The sequence below is a fragment of the Danio aesculapii genome, chromosome 9, assembly GCF_903798145.1.
Source record: "Danio aesculapii chromosome 9, fDanAes4.1, whole genome shotgun sequence".
Classification (NCBI taxonomy): Eukaryota; Metazoa; Chordata; class Actinopteri; order Cypriniformes; family Danionidae; genus Danio; species Danio aesculapii.
In genome coordinates, this window is record NC_079443.1 from 17,846,653 (window position 1) to 17,870,954 (window position 24,302).

At 36.1% G+C, this 24,302-nt stretch overlaps 1 protein-coding gene across 1 annotated transcript in view; it reads right to left on the minus strand.

Moving 5' to 3' along the window:
- The window catches only part of mgat4a (alpha-1,3-mannosyl-glycoprotein 4-beta-N-acetylglucosaminyltransferase A), a 60,990-nt gene continuing 36,688 nt past the window's right edge, over positions 1–24,302 (minus strand). The window contains exons 9-14 of the mRNA XM_056464862.1: positions 24,195–24,302; positions 20,407–20,600; positions 13,119–13,197; positions 11,672–11,732; positions 8,605–8,717; positions 1–5,458 (exon numbers count right to left, since the gene is read on the minus strand). Of these exons, the coding sequence (XP_056320837.1) occupies positions 5,432–5,458; positions 8,605–8,717; positions 11,672–11,732; positions 13,119–13,197; positions 20,407–20,600; positions 24,195–24,302 (582 nt within the window). The 3' untranslated portion in view covers positions 1–5,431. The remainder of the gene's footprint in view (positions 5,459–8,604; positions 8,718–11,671; positions 11,733–13,118; positions 13,198–20,406; positions 20,601–24,194) is intronic.

Here is a 24,302-nt window from a genome sequence, read left to right on the forward strand (position 1 = left end):
TAACATGATTGCACTTTATTAATTAAACGAGCAATGAAGGGGTGACAGAAACATGAAACAATGAATGACTGCGTTTATGTTGAACCGGTTTATTGAAATCAATGTCAGAGCTGGAGAAAGACAGATGAAGGCACATGAATGTCCAGACTGCACATTTCATGTCTGATTCATCTCAATGCAAGACAGAAGGGTGGACACGCGCTCGTCCCAGATGGAGAACTGCCCACCCTGCTGAAAAAAAGCAGCCCAAACCAGCCTAAGTTTGTTTGGTTTATGACGATTTGAATTAAATGTGTTGAATATAAAGCTTGTTTGTTTTGTTTTTCCCCTTTAATAATATGTTGATTTGGCTGGTGGAACATTTGTTTTTCATTTACTTGATTAAATAATACATTTGTTGAAGCTTTATTTTTCTTATTGATTAAATCATTTTGAGTAACTTTAGTGGGATTTTCTACCCCTGGCGCCCAAACCCAATTTATTAGCCAAATACCACTTGTTGGCCATTTCCAGCCTGATCTAACCTGGTCAGGTTAGCAGATGACCAGCTAAAACCAGCTTGACCAGCTTAGCCAGGCTGGGAGCCCATCCAAAACCAGCTATCTCAAGCTTAAACCAGGATGGTTTTAGCTCAATGGTCTCAAACTCAATTCCTGGAGGGCCACAGCTCTGCACAGTTTAGCTCCAACCACCTCCAACTCACACCTACTTAAGTCTCTAGTAGTCTTGACCATCTAGATTAGTTGGATCAGCTGTGTTTGATTAGAGTTGGAGCAAAACTGTGCAGAGCTACGTCCCTCCAGGAATCGAGTTTTAGACCTATGTTTTAGCTGGTGATTCCAAGACCAAGCGGGAAATTACTGAAACCAGCCTTGAAAAGGCCAAAACCTCTCTAAAACCAGGCTGGTCCACCAGCTAACACCAGCCTAGGTTGATTTAAGCAGTTTTTTCAGCAGGGCAATGAGAGCTTAACTAGAGGACAACAGATCACTGAGCACAAACCTGACTTCAAATAATAGGCAGCAGTTCGGCAAACCACAGAGAAAGACCATTCGTCCAACCCATAGACAAGACCGAGGTTTTACCTCAGAAACAATCTGTAAACAATTGTTTATGACAGTACATTGGCTTTCAGTTACAAAACACACACACTGCAGCTCACAACCAGCTCAAAGTAGTCACAGAAACGAGATTGGGATAAAGTTGGTTTTTTATTCTGACATTCTCCTTAATAATTTAATTTCATGAAAGTTCATTAACTCATTTTTCTTTTCAGCTTAGTCCCTTTATTAATCCGGGATCGCCACAGCGGAATGAACTGCCAACTTATCCAGCACATGTTTTACGCAGCGGATGCTCTTCCAGCCGCAACCCATCTCTAGGAAACATCCATACACACTCACACACTACGGACAATTTAGCCTACCCAATTCACTTGTACTGCATGACTTTGGACTGTGGGGGAAACCAGAGCACCCGGAGGAAACTCACGCAAACGCAGGAAGAACATGCAAACTCCACACAGAAACGCCAACCGACTCAGCCGAGGCTCAAACCAGCAACCTTCTTGCTGTGAGGCAACAGCACTACCTACTGCGCCACTGCGTCGCCATTTCATAAAAGTATTATTTGTAAATTCTAAATAGGGAAATCATATTATCAGCCAATGACTATCAAAGTACAACACTGTCCACAGTTAATTAAATAGTGCTAATGTTGTTTTGAAGTCATATTTACATGCAATCTTAGACCGAATATTCCAATTAGAGTGGTTATAGGCCATTAAAATCAACGAACGTGCGAATATAAAACCAACTTTACCTCAATAGAAATGAGGGTGATATGCTCTGAAACTTGAACACGTTATGTCTGGCTGAACTAAAAACTTCCATCTTATTAAAGATATTTATATATACAATCACATGAGATGAGAGCACTTTGGAAATCTGTACAGCAGTTACTTCACCACCGGGTCTTTATGCCAGGAGCTACCGGCAAAATAGAGTAGAACCGTAGCTTTACGATGTAATGAATGTAGAGGCAGCTTTTTCCATTGGAAATCTACGGTCCTGCTGATATTTTGCTTCCGACCAGGTCCACACAGAATCTGCACGACGTGAATGTCATGTAGAGAGTACTACACATGAAGTATTATTTCATTGGTATGGAGCGCCTAAAGGTGCAAAAGATGATGGGGAAAAATGCAACAGTGGTCAAAATTATTAAACTTAAATTGTTTATACAGGATTTTTTTTGCCTCCAAAAACATGATTGTGTTTGATGAAACCTGCAGATGTTACTTATCTGTAATATTTGGTATGTCCGGCAGCGGCTCATCTACTAGCATAATGTCCATATATTTCCGGAGAACTTTGAAATCACCTAAATCTCCTAATGCTAGCTCTAGTTCATAAAGCATTATAAAGCATGTTTCACTCATTTTATGGGTATTATTAAATCAGTTCAACCCAAATATCTAAAACCTCTTAAAGGGTTAGTTCGCCCAAAAATGAAAAATCCCGAGACTTTCGTTCATCTTCGGAACACAAATTAAGATAAATTTGACATAAAATCTGAGAGCTCCCTTAAGCCTGGTTTATACTCGACCCGTTCGCTTGTTCGCTTGAGTGCGCGTGGCGAATGTGACGTCATCGTGGAGTTTGTGGATGGGTATAGTTCGCTTTAGTGGAGTTCGCTTTGGGTATACGCGACATGATTTCGGCTGCCGGCGCTGCAACTGATTTGAGTTGAATATGAACCACTTTGAAGAGATTTTGTCTGAAACAGGATGACTGTACAGACATTTTTGTGACCTGTGATCAGAGAGATAACCAGATGATCAATAATTCTTGGCTAGAAATTGCAACATCAGTGGGAAAGGGGAAAGTTTTTGTTAAAAGGTTTGGAAAAACCTGAGGGATGAGTTTGTTGATACCAAAAGAGGCCATGGCAAAAGTGGAGACCCAGGTACACAATTACAGAATATGTTTTTCCACCAGTCATAGCTTTTACACTGATGTATATGTTTGTGGATCAGGCTAAATCTAAACAAAAAACATCAGTATTTTTTAGTTAGTGTACTTTTTTTTTGCTTTTATTCTTGCCATAATAAAAAATATATTTGTAGAGCAACTCATGTTCTCTTGTGATTAATATTATAATAAACTTTAAATGGTAAAACTGTACGAGATATGAACAAAAGCAAGTGATACATTAAAGTTTGATAAAAAAAATCTTGAATGGTTATAAAAATGCTTATAATCATTAAAATAATGTATTAAAAACAATAAAAAACTATTCGTTTAAAAATATTGAACGATATTATGATATGACGTAGTTCCGGAAACTTTCTACTTTTCACCAGGCGAAAGTATAATTCCAGCTTCATCCTCCATAGACAGCCCAGAAAAGGAGCTAACATTCCATATCAAACATGTGACTTCAGTGGTTCAACTGTAATCATACGAAGCTCCAAGAACAAAAACCGTAAATATGACTTTCTTCTCACAATATTTTTTCTTTCTTGTCAGAGAGCATGTTTACTACTGAAAATACAATACAATACAAAATGTTTGGTGCACAAAACTGTTCTGAGAGTTTTTTGATGATGCTTTTGGTTCCTTTTCTGGACTTCTCATGATCCTTGCTGTCTGAGGAAGATGAGAGCTCTAGGATTTCATCTAAAATATCTTAATTTCTGTTTTGAATATGACCAAATGTCTCAGGTGTTGGAATGAAATGAGGGTCAGTAATCAATCACAGAATGCTTATTTTTGGAATACCTAATACTTTAAATATGCCAAATGTTCAAATAATTTTGGCCATAACGTATGGAAAGATTGAAAAGATGGATTTTTTTTAATGAAACTATGTTAATGATGTGCTCATAACAGTAATGCCTCCCTTTTACAAACTTTTGTTTGCATTTTAAGAGTCTGTTTCCTCCAAGTCGCATATGATTGCGAAGCTTTATTTTCATTTGTTTTTGTTTACAAGAGTGAACATTCTCTTAATAAACATCACATGTTCATTTGTTCCCCCAAAAATGGTGTATTGTGAATGGTGTTCACAAATGTAATTCAATCTACTTTGCATTCATCTATAAAGTATCATGTTTCGCTAAGAAACGGGTTGCGATTTTTTTTTTAAAGTACTGTCACATCGTTTTATCTGGGATAAAACACAATAAATTTGAGAGATTGGAAAATGGAAGCATTTTCCAATGCTTTGAAATACAGTCTAATTTTTCCCCCATCACTGTGCTCCTTTAGCTGAAAGCACAATCTACAGAGCTGATACTGTTAAAGCCAAGCACACCACCCACATCTTCTTTATTAATCACTTTTTACCCCTCATAATCTGCAGATTCCATCTGGACCTGATCAAGACTCACTGAACATTCAGATTCTCGTGATACAGCATAAAAAGGAGCACATTTCCTGACAGGCATGATGAAAGCAGAGTATTCGAGATGGAAATGTTCAACGGAAAAACGAAAACGACAAGATTCTGGAACATAAACACGAACATGCCATGCTCTAAACTTCAAGATCCTACTTAAATCAAGCATACAGAGATTTGTCCAATAGTATGATTTAAGCGTTTTGACACAAGGGCGCGAGGCAGTCCTTCACCAGGCCCTCTAGGGGTCGCTGGAGGTTAAGGCACAGAAGTGGACGTTCCGGCACCCCCTTCACAAACACACAAACAACAACCATCTTCACTTCAATAAATTCTCTGCCACATCCAATTAATATAAAATAAAAGCATTTAAAGACTTATTTCAAATAAATTAATTCACCTTCATAGATCATCAAAAATTATAACAGCAATTAAAAACCTTCAGATCGAAAGCCATGATTGATTGGTAGACATTAAACCCACACGGAAGAAGAAAAGCCACTCCTGGTGGCCGAGGAGGAGGCCGAAGATATGATGTTTGTTTTCTAGAAACGCCTTTTTAAATTTTGGCAAAGCAGTCAACGATTACTTTCTCAGAAATGTTCTTCATAGAGTGTCAAATATCAATAACCCAAAATCTAAAAATCATCCCAGTCGTTCACCTTTCGGCTGAAATCCAGCCGTGCAGTTTGAGGTCAGTTTCAGTTCTGAATCAGTAGGGCACATCCACTCATCTTCCAGCACTCAACGCTAAACTTCAAACCTTCATGAGAGCGTCGATGATTGCAAATTCTTCACGACACTAATTCAGTGTCTGGAACAAAAAAAAAAGAATTTTTTCTATACAGTAGTAGTCACATTCACACCCAACTCAGGGAAGAGTAAAAGGAAAAAGGAGAGAGTGACGAAGCTACCAGAGGAAAAAGTGAAGTGGTGAAGACCATGAACCCAGGATCCTCCACACACTGATAAAGTCACTGTGGATTTGAGCAGAAAGTCTCCATCCAGATGACCAGAGACCTTCAGGCTGTTATCCGGGTATCCTCTTGATATGGATCTGACAACAGACAAACATAGGAAAATCAAGTTAAAGAAATTGTTGCTAAATGTGTCGTCACAGAATTCATTGCCATTTTAAGACCATTTTATGCCAAAGATATTACACTGACAGACCCGTTACACATTTTCAGGTTTTTCTGTAGTAAAAACTCTTCATAGTTGGGTGAACTTTTGCTTCTACTTGCTCAAATAACAGACAATAAAAAGAAAAATACATTTCAAATAAAAGACAAACTCCAAGATAGTGTTTTCATGACTTTTAGAAAAAGGAAAAAAAAAAAAAAAAAAAAATATATATATATATATATATATATATATATATATATATATATATATATATATATATATATATATAATATTATGCTTGGACAGTATCCAAACTTTGATACTGTCAAACCTCCTCCCAAACTGTTGTGTTGTGCCTAAACCATTCAGAAACTGAATACCGTATATGCGACCTAAGGTTTGCGGTCACCTGTCTCCTATATAAGTGCATTTTTTTTATGACAGTATAATGGTATTGAAACTGCCACCGTAGCTATTTTTAGATCCCGCGGTATACCATATTGCCAGCCAAGCCTAAATATATATATATATATCAGTGCAATCATTCTTTCATAGTTGCTGTGTCTCAATTCAAAGGCTGCATCCTCTGAAGGATGCATTCGAAGTGCACTACATCATCGCGCCGTGGCAAAGGCGCTGTCATTTTAACAAAATTGTAAGGCTCCTTCAAATGCAGCCTCAAAATGCATCCTTTGTTTCCTAGGTAATAAAGGATAGAACTGGTGGATCTCTTGCGGCCTCGAACATGCCAAGATTCACTGCGGTCTGAAGCCTGATTTATACTTTCGCCTGGCACCGCTTCCCATGCCTCACGAAACGGATGAGGCTTTTATACTTGATGCGTTCGCCGTTGTAATATTCTTTAAAACGGGGTGGTCAAAAGTAATCAGACGGATAAACAGAGAAGTAGAACGTTTCGGGAACTACGTCATATCATTAATATCGTTCAAGATTTTTAAACTAATAATTTTTATTAATTATTTGAATGATTATAAAGATTTTCAGAACCGTTCAAGATTTTTTAAATTCAAACTTTAATGAATCACTTGCTTTTGTTTATATCTCAGACAGTTTTACCTATTAAAGTTTATTAAAATATTACTGGCAACAGATCATGGGTTGCTCTACAAATATTTTTCTATTATGGCAAGAATAGAATAAAAAAGTACACTTACTAAAAATCTTAAGACTTAAAACTTCTTTTTATTGAACCCACTTAACAATTCACACATTACTGTCTGACTAGTTTGTCCTCTGATATGCTAAAAAGGCAATAATGGTCCAACACTTCTGACCATTATCACTAATAAAGCCTAGAAAAATTGGGAATCAGTGTATTATAAACCAATAGGTTCAAATATTCCTTTCCCGTTATCAAAGAAATAATTTGTTACTTCATTATTCTTTATACTACTATACATATTATTTATTATACTACTTCATAGTTTTGTAACTATTAAATTGTTTTAAATTCAAAATTATAATATATACATCAGTGTAAAACCTATGACTGGTGGAAAAACATATTCTGTACTTGTGTATTAAAACCACCTGGGTCTCCACTTTGCCATGGCCTTTTTTTTTTGGTTTTAACAAACTTATCCCTCAGTTTTTCTAAACTTTTTAACAAAAACGTTCCTCCTTTTCCACGGCTGTTGCAATTTCTAGCCAATAATTATTAGTCATTTGGTTATCCCAATGATCATGCATGGAGGGATCACAAAGATGTCTGTACAGTTGTCCCTGTTTCATATAAAATCTCTTGAAGTGATTCACATTCAACTCAAATCAAATGCGGCACCACGAGAACTGTTCGCTCGAGTCTCAAAAAAAGCATGCGCTCCTGTACTAGAAGGTGGGCTTTATTCACCATATAGCGATCGCTGATTGGCTCCTGTACTAGAAGGTAGGCTTTATTCACCATATAGCGATCGCTGATTGGCTCCTGTACTAGAAGGTGGGCTTTATTCACCATATTGACAGTTACACTTTTCCCCCATTCAAAAGTATATGAGTGACATGTCTTGTGTATTCTATAGTCTTTGCTCAAGTGAACTAGCGGACACGTCGAGTATAAACCAGGCTTGATAACAGCAGAAGGTTTTTGAAAGAAATCTCTGGATTAAATGTATGTATTAGGTTTTATTTTACTTGGATATCTAAACAGATGTTAAATTTTACATTTTATGTGTACATGTATGGATCAGAGGAAATATATTTCCAGCTTCTGTAAACCTTGCTTTGCCTTCGAATTGCGTAAAATAAGTTTTAAAATCACTTTGAAAAAAAAGTCATTACACATTTTGTTAACGTCCGTTGTTACGGTTGCTAGGTGATGAGATCTGTCGTCTGTAGGCTAGATTGTCTCATTTTAAAACACTCGGTTCGGCTTGTGTGGACTTTGAAGGACTCACCTTCGAAGTCTGCATTCTTCGGAGGATGCAGCCTCTGAAATGAGACACAGCTAGTGCAATGTAGGCATCGGACAATAACAATTTTCAAGGTATACCGTGGTTTGGAAAATTCAAGATTTTAAAACCGTCAACATTTTCTGCTATACCGTTCCTACGGTAGATGTATGATTTTTTATTTACATTTTTGGACAACAATATCACAATCAGAGATATCCAAAGATGCTGTTTTAAATTGTAAAAAAAAATAATAATAAATCGGTGTTTTTGAAACTAATGAAGACAGCAGAAGTCAATAATTGATTTGACTTATTTAGCCGGACATGTTTACTGTTCCAGAATATAATAAATGATTTTCAAAATACAATATTTTGTGTTCAATGTGGAAAAAAAGTTTTAGTTTTTTACCCAGACATGTAAAAAGAACACATTTTAGAGCAGTAATCACACTACAGCGAAACCGTGATCATTTTTTCCAAGGTTATCATACCGTCAGAATCTCATCCCGGCCCTTGCCTAGTGCAGTGAGAGCTTAAAATTAAGCCATACTTACTGAAGTACATAAAAACAAAAGTCAAAATAATAAAGAGAATAGGACCTATAATATTAGGTATCTCTACTCTGATACACCACAATCCGGCTCAAGCTCAGAAAACAGCAAACAGACCTCGCTAATAATGGCCCAGACAGCAGAGTCTTTCTGGACGGACAGACGAACAGCCACCACAGGGTTAAAAACAGCTTCCACAGTCCCTTCAGCCACTCCATTCTCAAACTGAGCTGAAGAACAGAGAGAAAACACAGAAATACTGTCAATCTCAAATAGAAGAGCAGACTGTGTAAAAAACACATATTATATAGCTTTTTTTATCATCATATATAATTTAGTTTTTGTGTTGAAAACAGAAGTTATACTGGCACCTAGACTACTTTTTAAAAGTCTGGGTTCAATATTAATTTTCACCCCCACCAAAAAAAACAAAGCGTCATTTTATTCTGAACGGATGCAATAAATGGATCAAAAGTGACTGTATGGTTTTATTTAGGCCCCATTTCTTAATGCATCACCTCTGTTAGACTTGATGAGTCTTGCTGATTGTTTTGCATATTAACTGTTAGTATTGCCAGTAATTTATTATTATTTTTCTTGTTATTTTCTCTTGTTTTTATTTAGATATTTAATTCAATTTGTTAATATTTCTCTGTATTTTTGGACATTGTGGCATTTATTTATTAATTTATCTTCAACTCTACCTTTAACATTAATATGACAAATGACTTGACACAATTTGAGACAAGTATACCATGTGTGAGTGTGTATTTGTATTTTATTTTCACATTTTTAAATAATTGTTAAAAAAAAAGAAATGTGATATTCACTATTCACTTTACTTTTGCATACTAGGCAAGGCAAGGCAAGTTTATTTATATAGCACATTTCATACACAGTGGCAATTCAAAGTGCTATGAATAAAAGAGACAAGTATAAGAGAAATAAAAACATAATAATATAAAAAAAGATGAAAACAGCGTAAAGACAGTTTTTCCATAATCCAAAACACCGGTGTATCTACATACTACATAAATGTTATGCATTTTCTTAATAACCGCACATAAAAAGTGCCAGTAAAGACATTTATAATGTCACAAACACTTTTTCATTTTAAAGAAATTCATCTAATATATATTTTTTAAAGTATCAGGTTCAGAAAATGTATTAAAGACCACAATCTTATTGTTCTGGAGTAATAATGCTGAATATTCTGCTTCAAATCACATGGTTAAATGATACTCTAAGCTATATTCAACAAGAATATTCTTATTTGAAAAGGTAAAAACACTTCACAATTTCACTGTTTTATTATAATTAAACTCAAAGCCATTATTAGAAATGGATGGGGGTGGGGGGGTGAAGAACGAAACAACTGGTAAAATCAATTTTTCTTTCAGTAACTCTCTTAGAATTACTGCATTTAAAAGGTATGAGTGAGTAAAAATGTAATATTTGTTTGATTTTATTCTATAAGGATCAGATAACATTTCTAAATCGTTTAAAAATAATAAGACAATATTATAATTTGGTCATTTTCTGTAGAAAACGATAACTGGTCAGAATAACACATGTTTTCTTTTGTTGATATTGTGATCAGGTTTATTCCACCAAATACTGAATTCTTAACTCTTCTGAAGTTAAACCAATCGTATTGTGTCCTCTAAATTTTATATAAACATGTCTAAAAACACAGCAACTTTATCGAGAAATTTGGAAGAACTGTTTCGAGGTAGCACAGTGGCTCAGTGCAAGAAGGGCACTGGATTGAGTCCCTGCTGGGCCAGTTGGAATTTCTGTGTGACGTTTGCATGTTCTCCCTGATGTTGGTGTGGGTTAGAGGTCTGCATAGGGTGCAAGAGGTCTTGAAATTTTCAAAATAAAACGCAGTAGTGGTCGTGAACTCTGGTGTCATTTGAACGGGAGCGGGCAATCTAACAATATAGTGCTCCCGAGAGAAAGAGAGAGTGCACGCATCTGCCATAGTGCTGTGTGTGTGTGAAAGAGAGAGAGAGAGAATGAAAAAAGAGCATTACTGCTTTGCACTACTGCCCTTTTTTTTGTCTTGTTTGTATGCAGCAATGCTGCACTGCTTTGGCAATACAAATGTACAGTTATTTGTCATGCCAATAAAGCACCTACATGTAAATGTTAATGTGAGAGTGCGCACATCCGCCGTGGTGCTCTTTCTCTGTGTGTGTGTTAATGAGAGAGAGCGCGGTCATCCACTGTGGTGCTGTGTGTCCCTTGTAACAGGCTGACTGGACGCTGTAACATCAGCTGGGTGTTGTTTGGGAGGCTAAACATTCTTCCTTGGCCCAATATGTACCTGCTATGTGTATAGAAAGAATGCTGATATGATATATGAAACACAATCGATAGTTGGCAAATACATTAAGTGGATATGTTTGTAAATCTGACTTTGGAGTTTCCACAAACCTCACCGCACATCACGCGGCAAGCAAAACTGACATTTATCCTACAATCCTTGCACAACCTACACTTTTATCTGCTATCTCTCTCTTGGGAGTGCCCAATTTTAACGTGAGATTTTGAAAATCAGATCTAAATTTAGCAGGAACGGTCGGGTAGAAAACTGGGCGGGTGGGGCAGCGGGTAAACAAAGGCTGAATTTATGACAGGAGCAGTCGGGTGCAGTAGAAAAATTTCAGTCCCGCGCAGATCTCTAGCGTGGGTTTCCTCCATGTGCCCCGGTTTCCCCCACAGACCAAAGAAATGCGGTATAGGTGAATTGAATAAGCTAAATTGTCCGTAGTGCATGTGTGTTAATGAGTGTGTATGGATGTTTCCCAGTGATGTCTTGCAGCTGGAAGGGCATCCACTGCGTAAAACATAAGTTATAAATAAGGATAAATAAGGGACTAAGCCGAAGGACAATGAATGAATGAATGAATGAATTGTTTCAAAACAGAATCCATAATTATAATCCAGACAAAATCCATTTTCCAGTTTTCTACTATTTCCCCCCCACAGTTGTATATAAAACAAGTCAAAAAGAGTTTTTGTTAAAAAGTGTGATGTTTCCTCATGCTGAGAGAAAAGTACTGAGCACAAGCCCAATGAGTGTCATCATTTTAAAGAGGTACCAACATGTACATTCAAAGCAGAACAATCATTTGCTTTAAATGCTGAAACTGCTGATGTGAGCATTAATGGAACTCACCAAGTTTGTAAAAGTGATCCTCTGTTCTTTTGTATTTCTCTTTGGTCTTCAACTCGCCGTCCTGCAAGAGATACATACTGTAACATTCTCATTTGGCGGCACTTAAAGAGCCTCAGAGGGACTAGCATTACGCTAATAACATCAGACACAAATGTGGGCGTAATGTTTGTATACTATGATTAAAAAAAATAACATAACCAAAAAAAAACAAGCCATTTACACAAACCCTGATGAATTACAGTCTAGTTTATTCATGGAAAGTCTTCTAGGACAAACATCAAAGCGCATTTGAAGCTCTGTATCACAGCAGGCTGACAGTTCACTGCCTCATTACTGCAGCAGCTCAACCTGTCATTGACTAAGGCTATGTTTACACTACTGCTTTTATGTTTTAAAACTATTTTAGCTAAGGTTACGCCTAGCATCCACACTTCTGCAGAGTTTTCAAACCTTGAAAATGGCTGCAGACTCTATTTTTGTTTGAAAACCTGACCAAATGCAGACATTTGAAAAGGAAAATGTGGCTAATCACAACTTATCCTTCCCTGATGTGTCAACCCCTTTGTTTAATTTTTGTGACTTACACAAAGTTTATAGAAACCGAGATGGCAGAAAGCATATCTTGTAGCTATGTTTTCTTTTAAAATGTCATAATAGCCCTAGGGCTGGGTGATAATTCGATATCGATAATTATCACGATATATAATTTATCGATAAAACGATAATGACAGTTTGATAATTGCTCAGTAATATTAATGCTGTGTAACGCTGCGCAGGCATTTTGCAGCCAGCCCTTCCGGATGCCGTACACAGTATACAAGTGTACAGCCATACAGTGTTAGTTGCACTTAAAGGAGTAAGAAAAAAAGTCACAAACATTGTTGACAAGAAACGTCACTAGACTTCAGTAGTCTTGAGAATCCGACACAAAACAGCAACGTGCACTGCAAACTGTGCAGACAACTCGTGTCATCAAAAGCAGGCAAAAGTGTGCGAATGAGTGTGTATGGGTTTCCCAGTGATGGGTTGCAGCTGGAAGGGCATCCGCTGCGTAAAACATATGCTGGATAAGTTGGCGGTTCATACCACCGTGGCGACCCCAGAATAATAAAGGGACTAAGCCGAAAAGAAAATGAATGCATGAATGAAAATTGTGGCTAGTAACATTGGAAAACTACTAGCCACAGTGGCTGGTGATCAAAAAAGTTAATATCAAGCCCTGTTTATTTCAGTCATGTAGTCAATTTTTCTGAAATCTATTAGAAACAACAGAATTTTCATGTTAAAAAGAAAACATACATAAATATAGCCTAAAATTAGCCGTAGTGTTAGCATCTGCAAGATACCTACACCAAACCTGTCGCCCCAAGAATCGTTTGGACATTTACAGCAAACCATCTCTTTTTAATTGAGACTGTGTTGTAGGTGGTGGTGTTTTATTAGTTACCGAAAATGGCAGGATCTCAACAGTAGTGTTCTCGATTTTGTCTCCTGGATGCTCCTGGTTTCCACTGCGAAAAAGGAACCTGCCAATCAAAAGCTGATTGTTAATGAATATGCATGTACAGGCACAAGCTCATGAATATTCGTCAACACGCATGTACAAACGCTGGCTAGACATAGACAAGAAGTACTGGTCTTAACTTCCACAGCGCAGCCTGAGTGCACACTGATAAGGGGGCTCTACATAGGCCACTATGTGGGCTGCTAATTAAATCCAGTCACACGCAAGTAAACCAACGCTTCATCTTGTTAGCACGGTTTCTACTCAGACAAATACTTTGAACGGGTCAAGACTCTGTTAGACGAGGAAAATTAATGTGCGAACAGCATGACTATCTGTCCGCATCGGTTTCTTAATTAGCCATCGTCTCTGTCTGATGTATTCGCTAACAGGAATCGACTGTAAGGATGGTTTAATGTTCCTGGCCCAGTGCTAGACAGTTTTGGGCCTTCAGAAATTGGGTAAATACATATATATATATATATATATATATATATATATATATATATATATATATATATATATATATATATATATATATATATATATATATATATATATAGTTTATATTGGTAGTTTATAATAACCTTTTCCATCCAGAATGTCTTTAAAATCTTTGTGATGGTAAAGGTGAAGATTTAGTATCATTACTTATTATAATATCAAACATTGCTCATTATTATTGAAACAGACACTCAAGATGGTTTACTAGAGAAAAATCTGTCATTATTTATTCAACCTCAGATTATAAAAATGCTTGAGCAAAATTTATAAAATCATATTTTAAAGGTCCAGTTAAATTAAAATAACATTTTATTTTTAGATGTTAGCATCAGTATGTTAGTCTGCAAGGATATCTATAAGCTAGTGTGCTAAAAAACAGTGACAAAATTTGTGTTATAAAAGCGAAATAAAAGTGATATAAACATCTGAAGCTTGCAGTTTGTCACTTCCATTTTTTTATTCACATCCCTTCATACTTCAGTTCCTCATGAAATCTTGACCAATCAAATGCTCTCTAGTATCTGACATAGCGCTGCAAGATTCTGGCTAAAATGAGAATCATGATTTTATTTTTGCTTAAAATCAAGATCACACAACTATTCTTAAGTTAATTCTTAAGTTGAATTATCATGTTTGAGACATATGCTTGCAATCTGTCACTGACAACATTATTAGACCACTTTTTTCACAGGTAAAATGAAACATTTGTCGTATCAGATTCTCTCTTCCACTATATTCAACATTAAATATGCTAGAGTAGTTATAGTGATCCGGTGAACATTTATTTGCATGCACAACTCTGTGTTCGATACGAAAGAAAAAAACATATCAAATGCTTTTCGTAATCATACTCTAAAATGTGATATGATCATTTAAATGATGTGCGTACTTTTGGTTTCACGTTTACTGCTGAGTGCGCTCATGGCCGCCGTCACTTTGAGGAAAAAAAAACATGCATGCAAATCATACTTGTCGCGCGGCACTTTGTGCAACAAGCAGATCGTTAATTCCAACTTTATTACCTGTTATTCGTAGGCTGTGCAGGTTCCGCTCACTAAAGTAGACATTATTGGTGGGCATGTGCGCATCCTTTCGGTAGTAAACAAACAGTGCCTCAGCTCACGTGTGATTTCGTGGCCGTGAACACATCATTACATTAAGACAGAAATTACATTTATGGGTGAATTAATCCTTATGAAGACAGTATGTGACACTTTTAGCGCCATTGGAGGTGTCCACATTGCTGAGCAATGTATGTAAAACAATGTGAAGACTTGTGTGACGCTTTTACGCTTCTCTTCCAAACTTGAAAATATAATTGGCTGAATCGTAGAGATGCTGGATTAAGATCGTGTGTAGGGCCGAATCGAGATCGGGATCTTTTTTCGATTAATGGTGCAGCCCTATCCTGACATGTGCCGCCCCCTTCAAGATGCTTCTCATTTTCTCTTCATTTGATGAACTTGAGCTCAACCACTGTCACTGGCAGAGCAGTGTTAAAACAAAACGCTACACTACGTCCCCCCTCTCTTCATATTTCAGTTAAAATTACGTCAAACACTGAATAAAAATGCACATTTCAAAACACTTTATGGGACCTTGTAAGAATGTTTTTAACCCCAGCGGTTCGAAGTTTTGCAGAATGACTAAAAAGTTATCAGCATGATGGTCAAAAACAGTACATTCCTAGTCAAACCATTCTTCTGCAATCTAAAACGGAAATAAGGGCAGTGTTAATATCTAAAAATGTGGGAGAGCGTTGATATTATGTTATTGTATTGTATCGCAATATGGTGCAATTAAGTGTTGATGTTAAATCAAAAGTAATTTACAAATACTTGATAATGAGATGATTTAATGACAATAATTCTCTATGGTTACAACTGAATTAATTACTAAATAACTGTATAAAATAAACATGAGATAAAACATGAGATAATAAAAACATATGATAATAATTGTACCCTGCTTAAATGTAAAAATAAAGTTACTTGAAAGAGAGAGACAGGGGGATGGAGAGACAAAGAGAGTAAGTAGGCCTCAAAGACAGCCTGATAGCACTAGAGTCAGAGAAGAGAAAGGAGCAGAGCAGAAAAGCGCAGAGAAGGAGACAGAGCAAAGACCAAACAACATCGTAAAACCCCCAAAGTCCACACCAGGCCCTGATCTAATCATTATCTGCCTTTGGAGTCAGTATGGACCTTTTTGGTGAAAAAGAGATGTGAAAAAATGCATATGATAATTTTCATTCCTACAACATTTAAAGTAATCTGTTTGAAAACATTAACAAAACGAACTTCAAACAATAACACTCAACAGTTAACAACATTCTGTTGAAATTTTTTCACTTTTAAATGATACCAACTAGGAACTGGTATAATTGATTTTGCATACTGTATATCTTTAGTTGATTTGATGACTTCTATTAAGTTTATTTGCAATTTGCTTTGGATAAAAGCATATTCCAAACCATTAAATGCAAATAACAGAAGTTTGTTCAAATTTAGCGTCAATTTCAAACTATAAAAGTAAATTAATCATTTCATAAACCACTTTAACGCTTGGTATAGAAAATGTAACATTTAATCAAGATTCTAAACATTTGATTTGGCACCAATGTGTTGCCAAAAACACACAAAACTAAAATCTAATATACTGACCCAGATCTGACAAACAAATATAAAAGAGTCTCATCTCTCTATATATAATTCTCTCTCTCTCTCTCTCTCTCTCTCTCTCTCTCTCTCTCTCTCTCTCTCGGAGTAATGAATATCCACTTAACACAGTTTCCTCCATTACATCTTTCTGTTTCTTCCTCTCCAGAGGTTTTTTGGTTGCAGCGGCTTATTTTAGAAGTGTTTCATTAGGCACTTCTTCTCCCCTGTGAGGACAGCGAGACGTGTGAGTGACGTCTCTTGACTGCCAGCATTGCTTCTAGAAAAGGTGATGATTACAGAAATGCCTTATTTTCACTGATCAGTATGGTACTGTTTAGTACAATGCAGTATGGTTGAGTACGGGTCACCCTGATCAGGCTTGTGTTTCCACTGCCGGTAAATAAACATGGTGTATAGAAGAAAGTTGCGATCGACGTCACATATCGCATCTTTTGAGAGCTTAAGTTCATTATTTCCCATGTAAACAATCAACAAACATGCTCAAATAGAGAGAGGAATGTGTGCTTTCCACACATTTAGAATCAATATTTGAACTCCTGAACAGTCCCATAAACAACAATGGAGGACATGAAGCAGATTCTGTTCTTGCTTCTTTACATTTGGTTGTTTGTCACAAGAAGAGGCAAGTTTTGTTTAAATATGGTTCGTTGCTGCGCACCATTGTATTGTAATGTGTTAAGTTTAGACTGTTTACTTAAAAATAGCACTTCCTGTGTTGTTGTTCCTTTGTCTTGTCACAGCCACCCTGCTGAAAAAAACTGCTTAAATCAGCCTAGGCTGGTTGGCTGGTTTTAGCTGGTAGACAAGCCTGGTTTTAGAGGATATTTGGCCACTTCCAGGCTGGTTTCCAGCTATTTCCAGCCTGGCCTTAGCTGGTCAGGCTGGAAAATGACGAGCTAAATCCAGCTAAAACCAGCCTGACCAGCCTGGTTTAAGCTGGACATAGCTGGTTTTGGCTGGGCTCCTAGCCTGCCTAGACTGGTCAAGCTGGTTTTAGCTGGTCATCTCCCAGCCTGACCAGCTAAGACCAGGCTGGAAATGGCTGAAAACCAGCATGGAAATGGCCAAAGCCCCTCTAAAACCAGGCTGGTCGACCAGCTAAAACCAGCCAACCAGTCTAGGCTGATTTAAGCTGTTTTTTTCAGTAGGGCAGGTGATAATTCTCTATAACACCATGTCCTACGCGACAAGATTCCAGCGATAATCATTTTGGCTGTCCACACCAAATACGACACGACAGAAACATTTTAATACCAGAGCCATTCAGAAGCTCAGAACAGTGCCCTGCACTCCCAACCAAATTAACAGGTTTGTAATCTAACAAATACATATTAAACCTCTTTATCGTTGGTATAAGGCTACTGACTTGTGTTGTTGGTTTCTGTCACATTTCTGACTTTCATTGTCAAACTATTACTCATTCAACTGTTTTTGTTTTTTATTTTTGAGATTTGAGATGAAGTATCGGCTGCTGCTTTCAGTTGTATGACAATAAATGTCATGTAAAATGGTAGCTGTAGTATTTAACACTTAATAAAGCACATAATCAGTACCTGAGGTGATCACTGTCATAGTAGTTTATGCTGTTGTTCAGCAGCAACATCACAAAAATATTGTCGCTGTTACAGATGGTAAGAACAAAAATTCCTTTTAGTGCCTTTTATCACATCACATCATGTGTAGTTAGCACAGAGTGTAAACCAGTAGCATTAGCTCCACCATTTTGGTAATCTACTAGACTGTACTAAACCATACCGCTCAGGAGAAAGGATAAGGTATAACAGTATTCAGCAAGAGAAATGAAATTATTAAAATGTTAAGCAATGCTGTATAGTCTTTATTGTATAATTGAATACAATTATTCTAAATTTACAAAGGTAACCATTTCTTGTGCTTAAATACTTTTAACTTGAATTGCACACACAGTGACTGGCTTTAAAAACACATGCAAATGATCAAGTGTCACTCTATAATTTTCACTGTGGTTCCGGGTAAACTAATAATCCCATCTTGACGTAACACTTCCTGCAATGTGACCTTTGCAGATGTTGATGTGGAAACAATATATTGTGCACTGTAAAATAATAGCTGTGATTTAAACAGAAGAAGAAAAAATAAAATAAAATTCTACAATAAATATGTTTACAGCAAGTTTTATTGACATTACTTTTTACTTTTATGATGATCTAATATTGTTAAAACAATGTTTATTGCATTACTTTAGTGTTAAGTGTGTTACCATAATAGTGTTGAGTATTTGTGTGAATGACAATAATATTAGCATATTTTCTGCTCATGACCACCTGCTTTTGGTTGTGTTTTTGTTTGTGTATTGCAAAGGTACAATGTAGATGTTTGTCCTTAAATAGGTTAATGTATTAACATTGTATATGGTAATAAATACGGTAGTTTACCGTTAATTTATACATTTTTCTTCCACCCTACTTTTTAAACTTTCTGGCAACCAGAGATTGTACCTATTTATTGAGAGAGTTTTCTCAGTTTACATGAATAATAATTTGAAATCTGAAACCAGTACTTAAAACTTAAATCGATAACTCACCAAAAGAAATTTACTCATTTTCCATTTCAAACAGCAATCGACTTCAAATGTGTTTTTGTTTCTACTATGGATGTCAATGGCAGCTTTTTCCAACATTCAGAATATCTTCCTTTAGGGCTTGCCGATAAAATCGGTATCACTATTTATTTACCGAACACCATTATCATCCCTAAAAAAAAGTTTGGTATGAAGTTTCAGTATGAAGAGCTACAGTTTTAATAAAATGTGTCTGCTGAGCGCTTGCCTTGGAAGCAGTGCCAATAAGCTTAGGTTGTAAGTTTGTCATTTCCAATGGAGGCACACGACTTGCATGATGTGTATATGGGAGCGACACGCACATGTTGTGCAAGCGACGCGCACTTGAACCGAGTGCATTTTTCAGCCGCACCTAGTTAAGAACATCTGAACTTTTCCGAATGCCCTGAGCGCACCCTACTTGATGCAAGCAGAACTAACCAATCTGCTTTACACTTTGTATGGAATATACACATTTCAGTAATAATAGCAGATTAATTACCGGAGACAAACACGGCGCACACAAGCACTGCAGAACTTTTTACTTTTCTCCGTAAACTTGTATTGGAGCAGCAGCAATGATTGGTCCGTTTGTCATCCTCTGAAAAAATGGTTGATGGTCACCTAGTAACGAGCGACGCCAAGGGGTCGTGAGCGCATAGTCCATTGTAAATGGTCAAGGAATCCACGCACTTGTCACTTCAGGCCAGAATAACAACACACAAGAAAATGAGTGCTGTGGCTAGCAGCAGTGAGGAGATTGTAAATAAAAAATAATTTAAGGATCTCGCCAGAGTGGCTTTTTGGTTTCTTTTCTTGTGCATCCCAGCCACTAGCACCCCACCTGAAAGATTTTTTAGCATAGGGGGTAATGTATTCATCCAACTTCACAGTTGGTAATGTTGCAGTATGCATTTGAATAATGGTGGTTAGTTCCTTTAATTAAAAGGTCAGATTTGATTATAATTTGTGTTGTTTACAGAGTTTGAGGTTTACTGTATTGTTATTATTCACACTTTACAGATGTTGATCTACCATAAAGTTTGCTTTAATTGTTTTATCATTGCACACACTTCGTAACATACTATTTATCAAGTTTAAGAGTTTCTTTAACATGTTTATTTTATTGTAAACAATAAAATATGTTTAATTATGTATAATATTTGTATAATAATGTTGAAATATTTTTGTTTTTGACTATTAAAACAATTTGCCTTAGTGATGTTGGCAAATTAAAATAAAGTGGTTAAATAAAAAAAAATCCTATTATTCCTAAATGTTTTGTTAAAATATTCAATAATTGTCGATATCGAAAGATATTAAACATGATATCATGATCATTTTTTTGCAGTGTCGCCCAGCCCTATCTTCCTTGGTGTTAAAAAGTTTAGAACCACTTGAGTGTGAGTAAATGATGAGAAAAAAGGGCAAACTATCCCTTTAAGAGGCAAATTATCAGAGACAGACTGACCTGTCAATGTGGACGGGCCGGTCAAACTTGAACAGCACATAGTCTCCGGCCATTGGAGTAATGGCCCAGAAAAAATCCTCGCCCATGTAGGTCTTCTCCAGCGTGTGGCCTTGGTACACTTTAAGAGAAGTGGACACCTCCGCCGGCGGGTTCACATGGATCTTGTGCAGCAGAGGCTTCAGGAAATCTTTATCCTGACGGAGCAGAAGACAGAGGAAGTCATGACTGCAGTTAACAGGAAGTGCAGCTGATTTATAACAGCCCTTAATAGTAAAAACAGCAAGTGAGATTCAGGGAAAAGGTCAGTTTATTCAAGAAAACCAGACACTTTGTTTAAAAGAAAACAGGATATGGAACACATCGAGGGAACAGGAAGTCAAAGCAAAAATTGTGTAAAAGAAAATGAGGGATTTTAAGGAACTTTTAAACCTGGTATTCTACTTGAAGAGGTTGCTAATTTTGTTTTGGAGGAGTTCTGTAACGGGTTTAAAGGGATAGTTCAATGAAAAAATGTAAATTCTGTTATTATTAATTCTTGTTGAAAACCTGTCTGATTTCTCTCGTCTGCTGAACACAAAAGAAGATATTTCAAAGAATGTTGGAAAGAAACAGCCATTAGCTACATTTTTATCCACCTATTTTTGTGCATTTTGGATAATAAAAAAGGTGCATAAAAAAACGATTGATGGAAACGCCAAGATGTGGATACATTTTGAAAATGCGCCTAAAAAAACGTATGCGCATAACTGAGTAGGATAAACTTTTTATGCGATAAGAAAATATGCACATAAATTACAATGGAAACACTTACCGAATATTTTCCAGTATCCGTATTAAAGAAAGCCATGTGATTTTGTAATAAGAGGATCATGTGATGATAAAAATGTGTGCGAATGGACGAACCAGCAGGCTGAGCATATTGTAAGACATCTGAAATGTTGTTTTGGTCATTCTAAAACACCAAACTGTTTCAGTATTATTGTTATTTTATTATTAATGACCTCCAGAATCAAGAGTGTTGTGCTATATATGTATTTGTTTATCTTTTTATTGTAACAAGTTCATTATAAAATGTAAAAAAAAAAAAAGTATAATTATTAACAGTATTTTTAAAAGTATTTTTTTCTATTTATTTTTAAATTTTAATACATTACCATTACCATTTATCTTCGGCCCATCACCCTCAATCAAGTTTGGTTTTTGACCCTTCATAAACAAAAGTTTGCTCACCCCTGGTCTACCCTAATGCTATTGGTCAGTTGGCTCAGTCTGTTGTAATTGTATCACAGCTGAATTCAAATAGCAGAGAATTCAGTTCTGCAGCACTTATATCAAGAAACAATGGTGCCAGGTTTCTCAAGCCTGAGACCTCATCCGTATGAAATGCTAGCAAAGTGGATTTACTTCAGCAGTGCAGAAATACTCATCTTCTTGGCACAAACCAAAATCTTTCAGGCCTCAGCTATAGCCACAGTGTTGATGTTGTTTGTGGGCAGCCAATGAAGACCATAGTAAACAACTTTGCACATTTTTGTAGAAAGTAAAACTGGAATTTTGCAGGTTTTGCAGAGCTTTTACATGTACAATTAGCTACTTTACACACTACAGTCCACAATAATTGATAAATAGCTTAATCAAGGTCATGAAGATCTGGTAATATCCATATCCATCTAAATCCATCTGAACTCAAGTGGTCAGCAAGGTTATAATAGTTTTAGATTTTTCAATAGTTTTAGTTTTTATTTCGTTTTGACTTTTTGTTTTTAAATTCAGTTACCTTTCATAGGTTTTAGAGGCAGATTTGCTAGTTTTTAGTAGTGTCTATATTTTGAAATTGCTTAGTTTTAGTTTTATTAGTTTCAGTATTAGTTTTTTGTTGTTGTCGTTTTTGAGTAAATTAGAATATATGTTAGGTACAAGATTCAAAATCATCAGAATAAATATTGTATAATAAAAACTATTATAAAAAATAAAATGTTAATAAAAATACAACAGCCCACAAGACAGCAGCTTTGAGTAAAATATGTGTAAGGCTGCTTCTGAGGTTAGATACACAGTAGTGATGGGAAGTCTGGATCTTTCATGATCTTCCCAAGTTTGGATTTTCAGTCAGTTAAAACATCACCATGATCTGAAAAGTTTCTTACAATTACGTTTTGCAGCCCAACTGAAGCATGATTTACTTATTTAAATTCTATTACAACTTTCTGTTATGAAATAAACTTAAATTTTGACAGATCCTCTCATTTAAGCCCTCAGTTAACCCACGCTGAAGTTGTTCATGTTTAGTTGAGTCACAGCAGGCTGTCATGTACAGTGTGTTCGGTTCACTGAATCACGCATGCACAGTATTATCGGTTCACCACTTCTCAAATCTGATCTCAGTGTACTGTTCTATTAACTGAATAACTCTGTATATATTGGTGTATTTTGAGTCAGAGGAGGGCATCATGCATGATAAAAAGTAAGTTGTTTGTGGATAAGTGCTTAACGTTACTGGAGATGCGAATCATTTCAAATTATTCAGTTTGATTTGGTGAATTAGTTCAGATCTGGTTAAAAAGAACGTAATCACGATCACTAATACAGAAATAAAACCCATTACTGGGCATAAATGTGTTAAAATAATACTGTTAAGAGTCTGCTCGGGTCGTATTTGATGTTGTCACCATGCTGCCGTTATGTCCAGTGATTGTTTTTGTAGGGGGAGCGACAGCGAGGATGACGGCAGGCAGCGTAAATTAAACAGATTTACCTCTAAAAGGCTTACAGCATGTTTGAAATACATTTACTAAGACAAAAACGAAGGACGTTTTTGCTATAATTTTAGTTTGTTCCAGTTAGTTTTCTATGTACACAATACAGTTTCAGTTAGGTCTATTATTTCTTTTTTAAAAACTCAAATTTATTTTTAAAATAATAATATTAATAATAATAATAATAATAATACATTTTATTTGTATAGCACTTTTCCCGCACTCTATGCTCATCTAAAAATTGATTAAGCAGTAGCAATACAACTTTTTCCTACAAAAAATGTAACATTAGAAATTGGTCTATGCTTCTTCAAAACTGTAAAATTCAGATTTGGTTTCTTTAAAAGTGGCTTTACTAAAGCATTAGAAAAAATTTCTGTCACTAATGAATTATTTATCATGTCAAGGACATAGCCAATCAGGCAATGAGAAACGTTTTTAAAAAAATCTGTTGGGATAGGGTCAAGACAGCTAGAAGAGGACTTTAACTGAGATATGATTTGTATACGGTTTTCTTTACTAAAGATTCCAAACCTTTCCATTTTATTTTGTGGATAACTTCCCAATTCATACACAAATGATTGATCAATCTGTACAATACTGGTTCTAAGCTGTTATTTTGTTTTTTAAAAAAATGTAGCAAAATCGTCACACATAATTACAGAAGACCGGTCAAAGTAATTAGCAGGTATATTGTTTAAAAACAATCTATGGTAGAGAAGAGTTTTCTAGGATTACTACTTTACTACTATTTTAGTTAACGAAAATGTTGTTTCAATTCTAGTTTTCGTTTTTTTATTAGCTATAGTAACCTTTGAGGTCAGCAAGAACAAAAAAGTAGCTTGTTTTGGGGAATAAACACCAAACCCATATTTATTGTGTAAACAACGTATCCTGCATATCAACTGAAGTAATCATGTAACAAGGATTTTAACTTCCTGGTTAGCTCACTATGATGGATGCTTATCCTGGTTGTAAACAGAACTTGGTAAAAAAAAAACAAAAAAAAACAAGAGTCGTGAAATAAGTTACCGTGAGTTTCTGTATTTTCCCAGCCAGAGAAGAGTGCAGGCCTACATGCTGAAACAAAGAGGGCCTGAAACGGATGCGCAGACTAGACTTCTGTCTCTCACAGTGTTT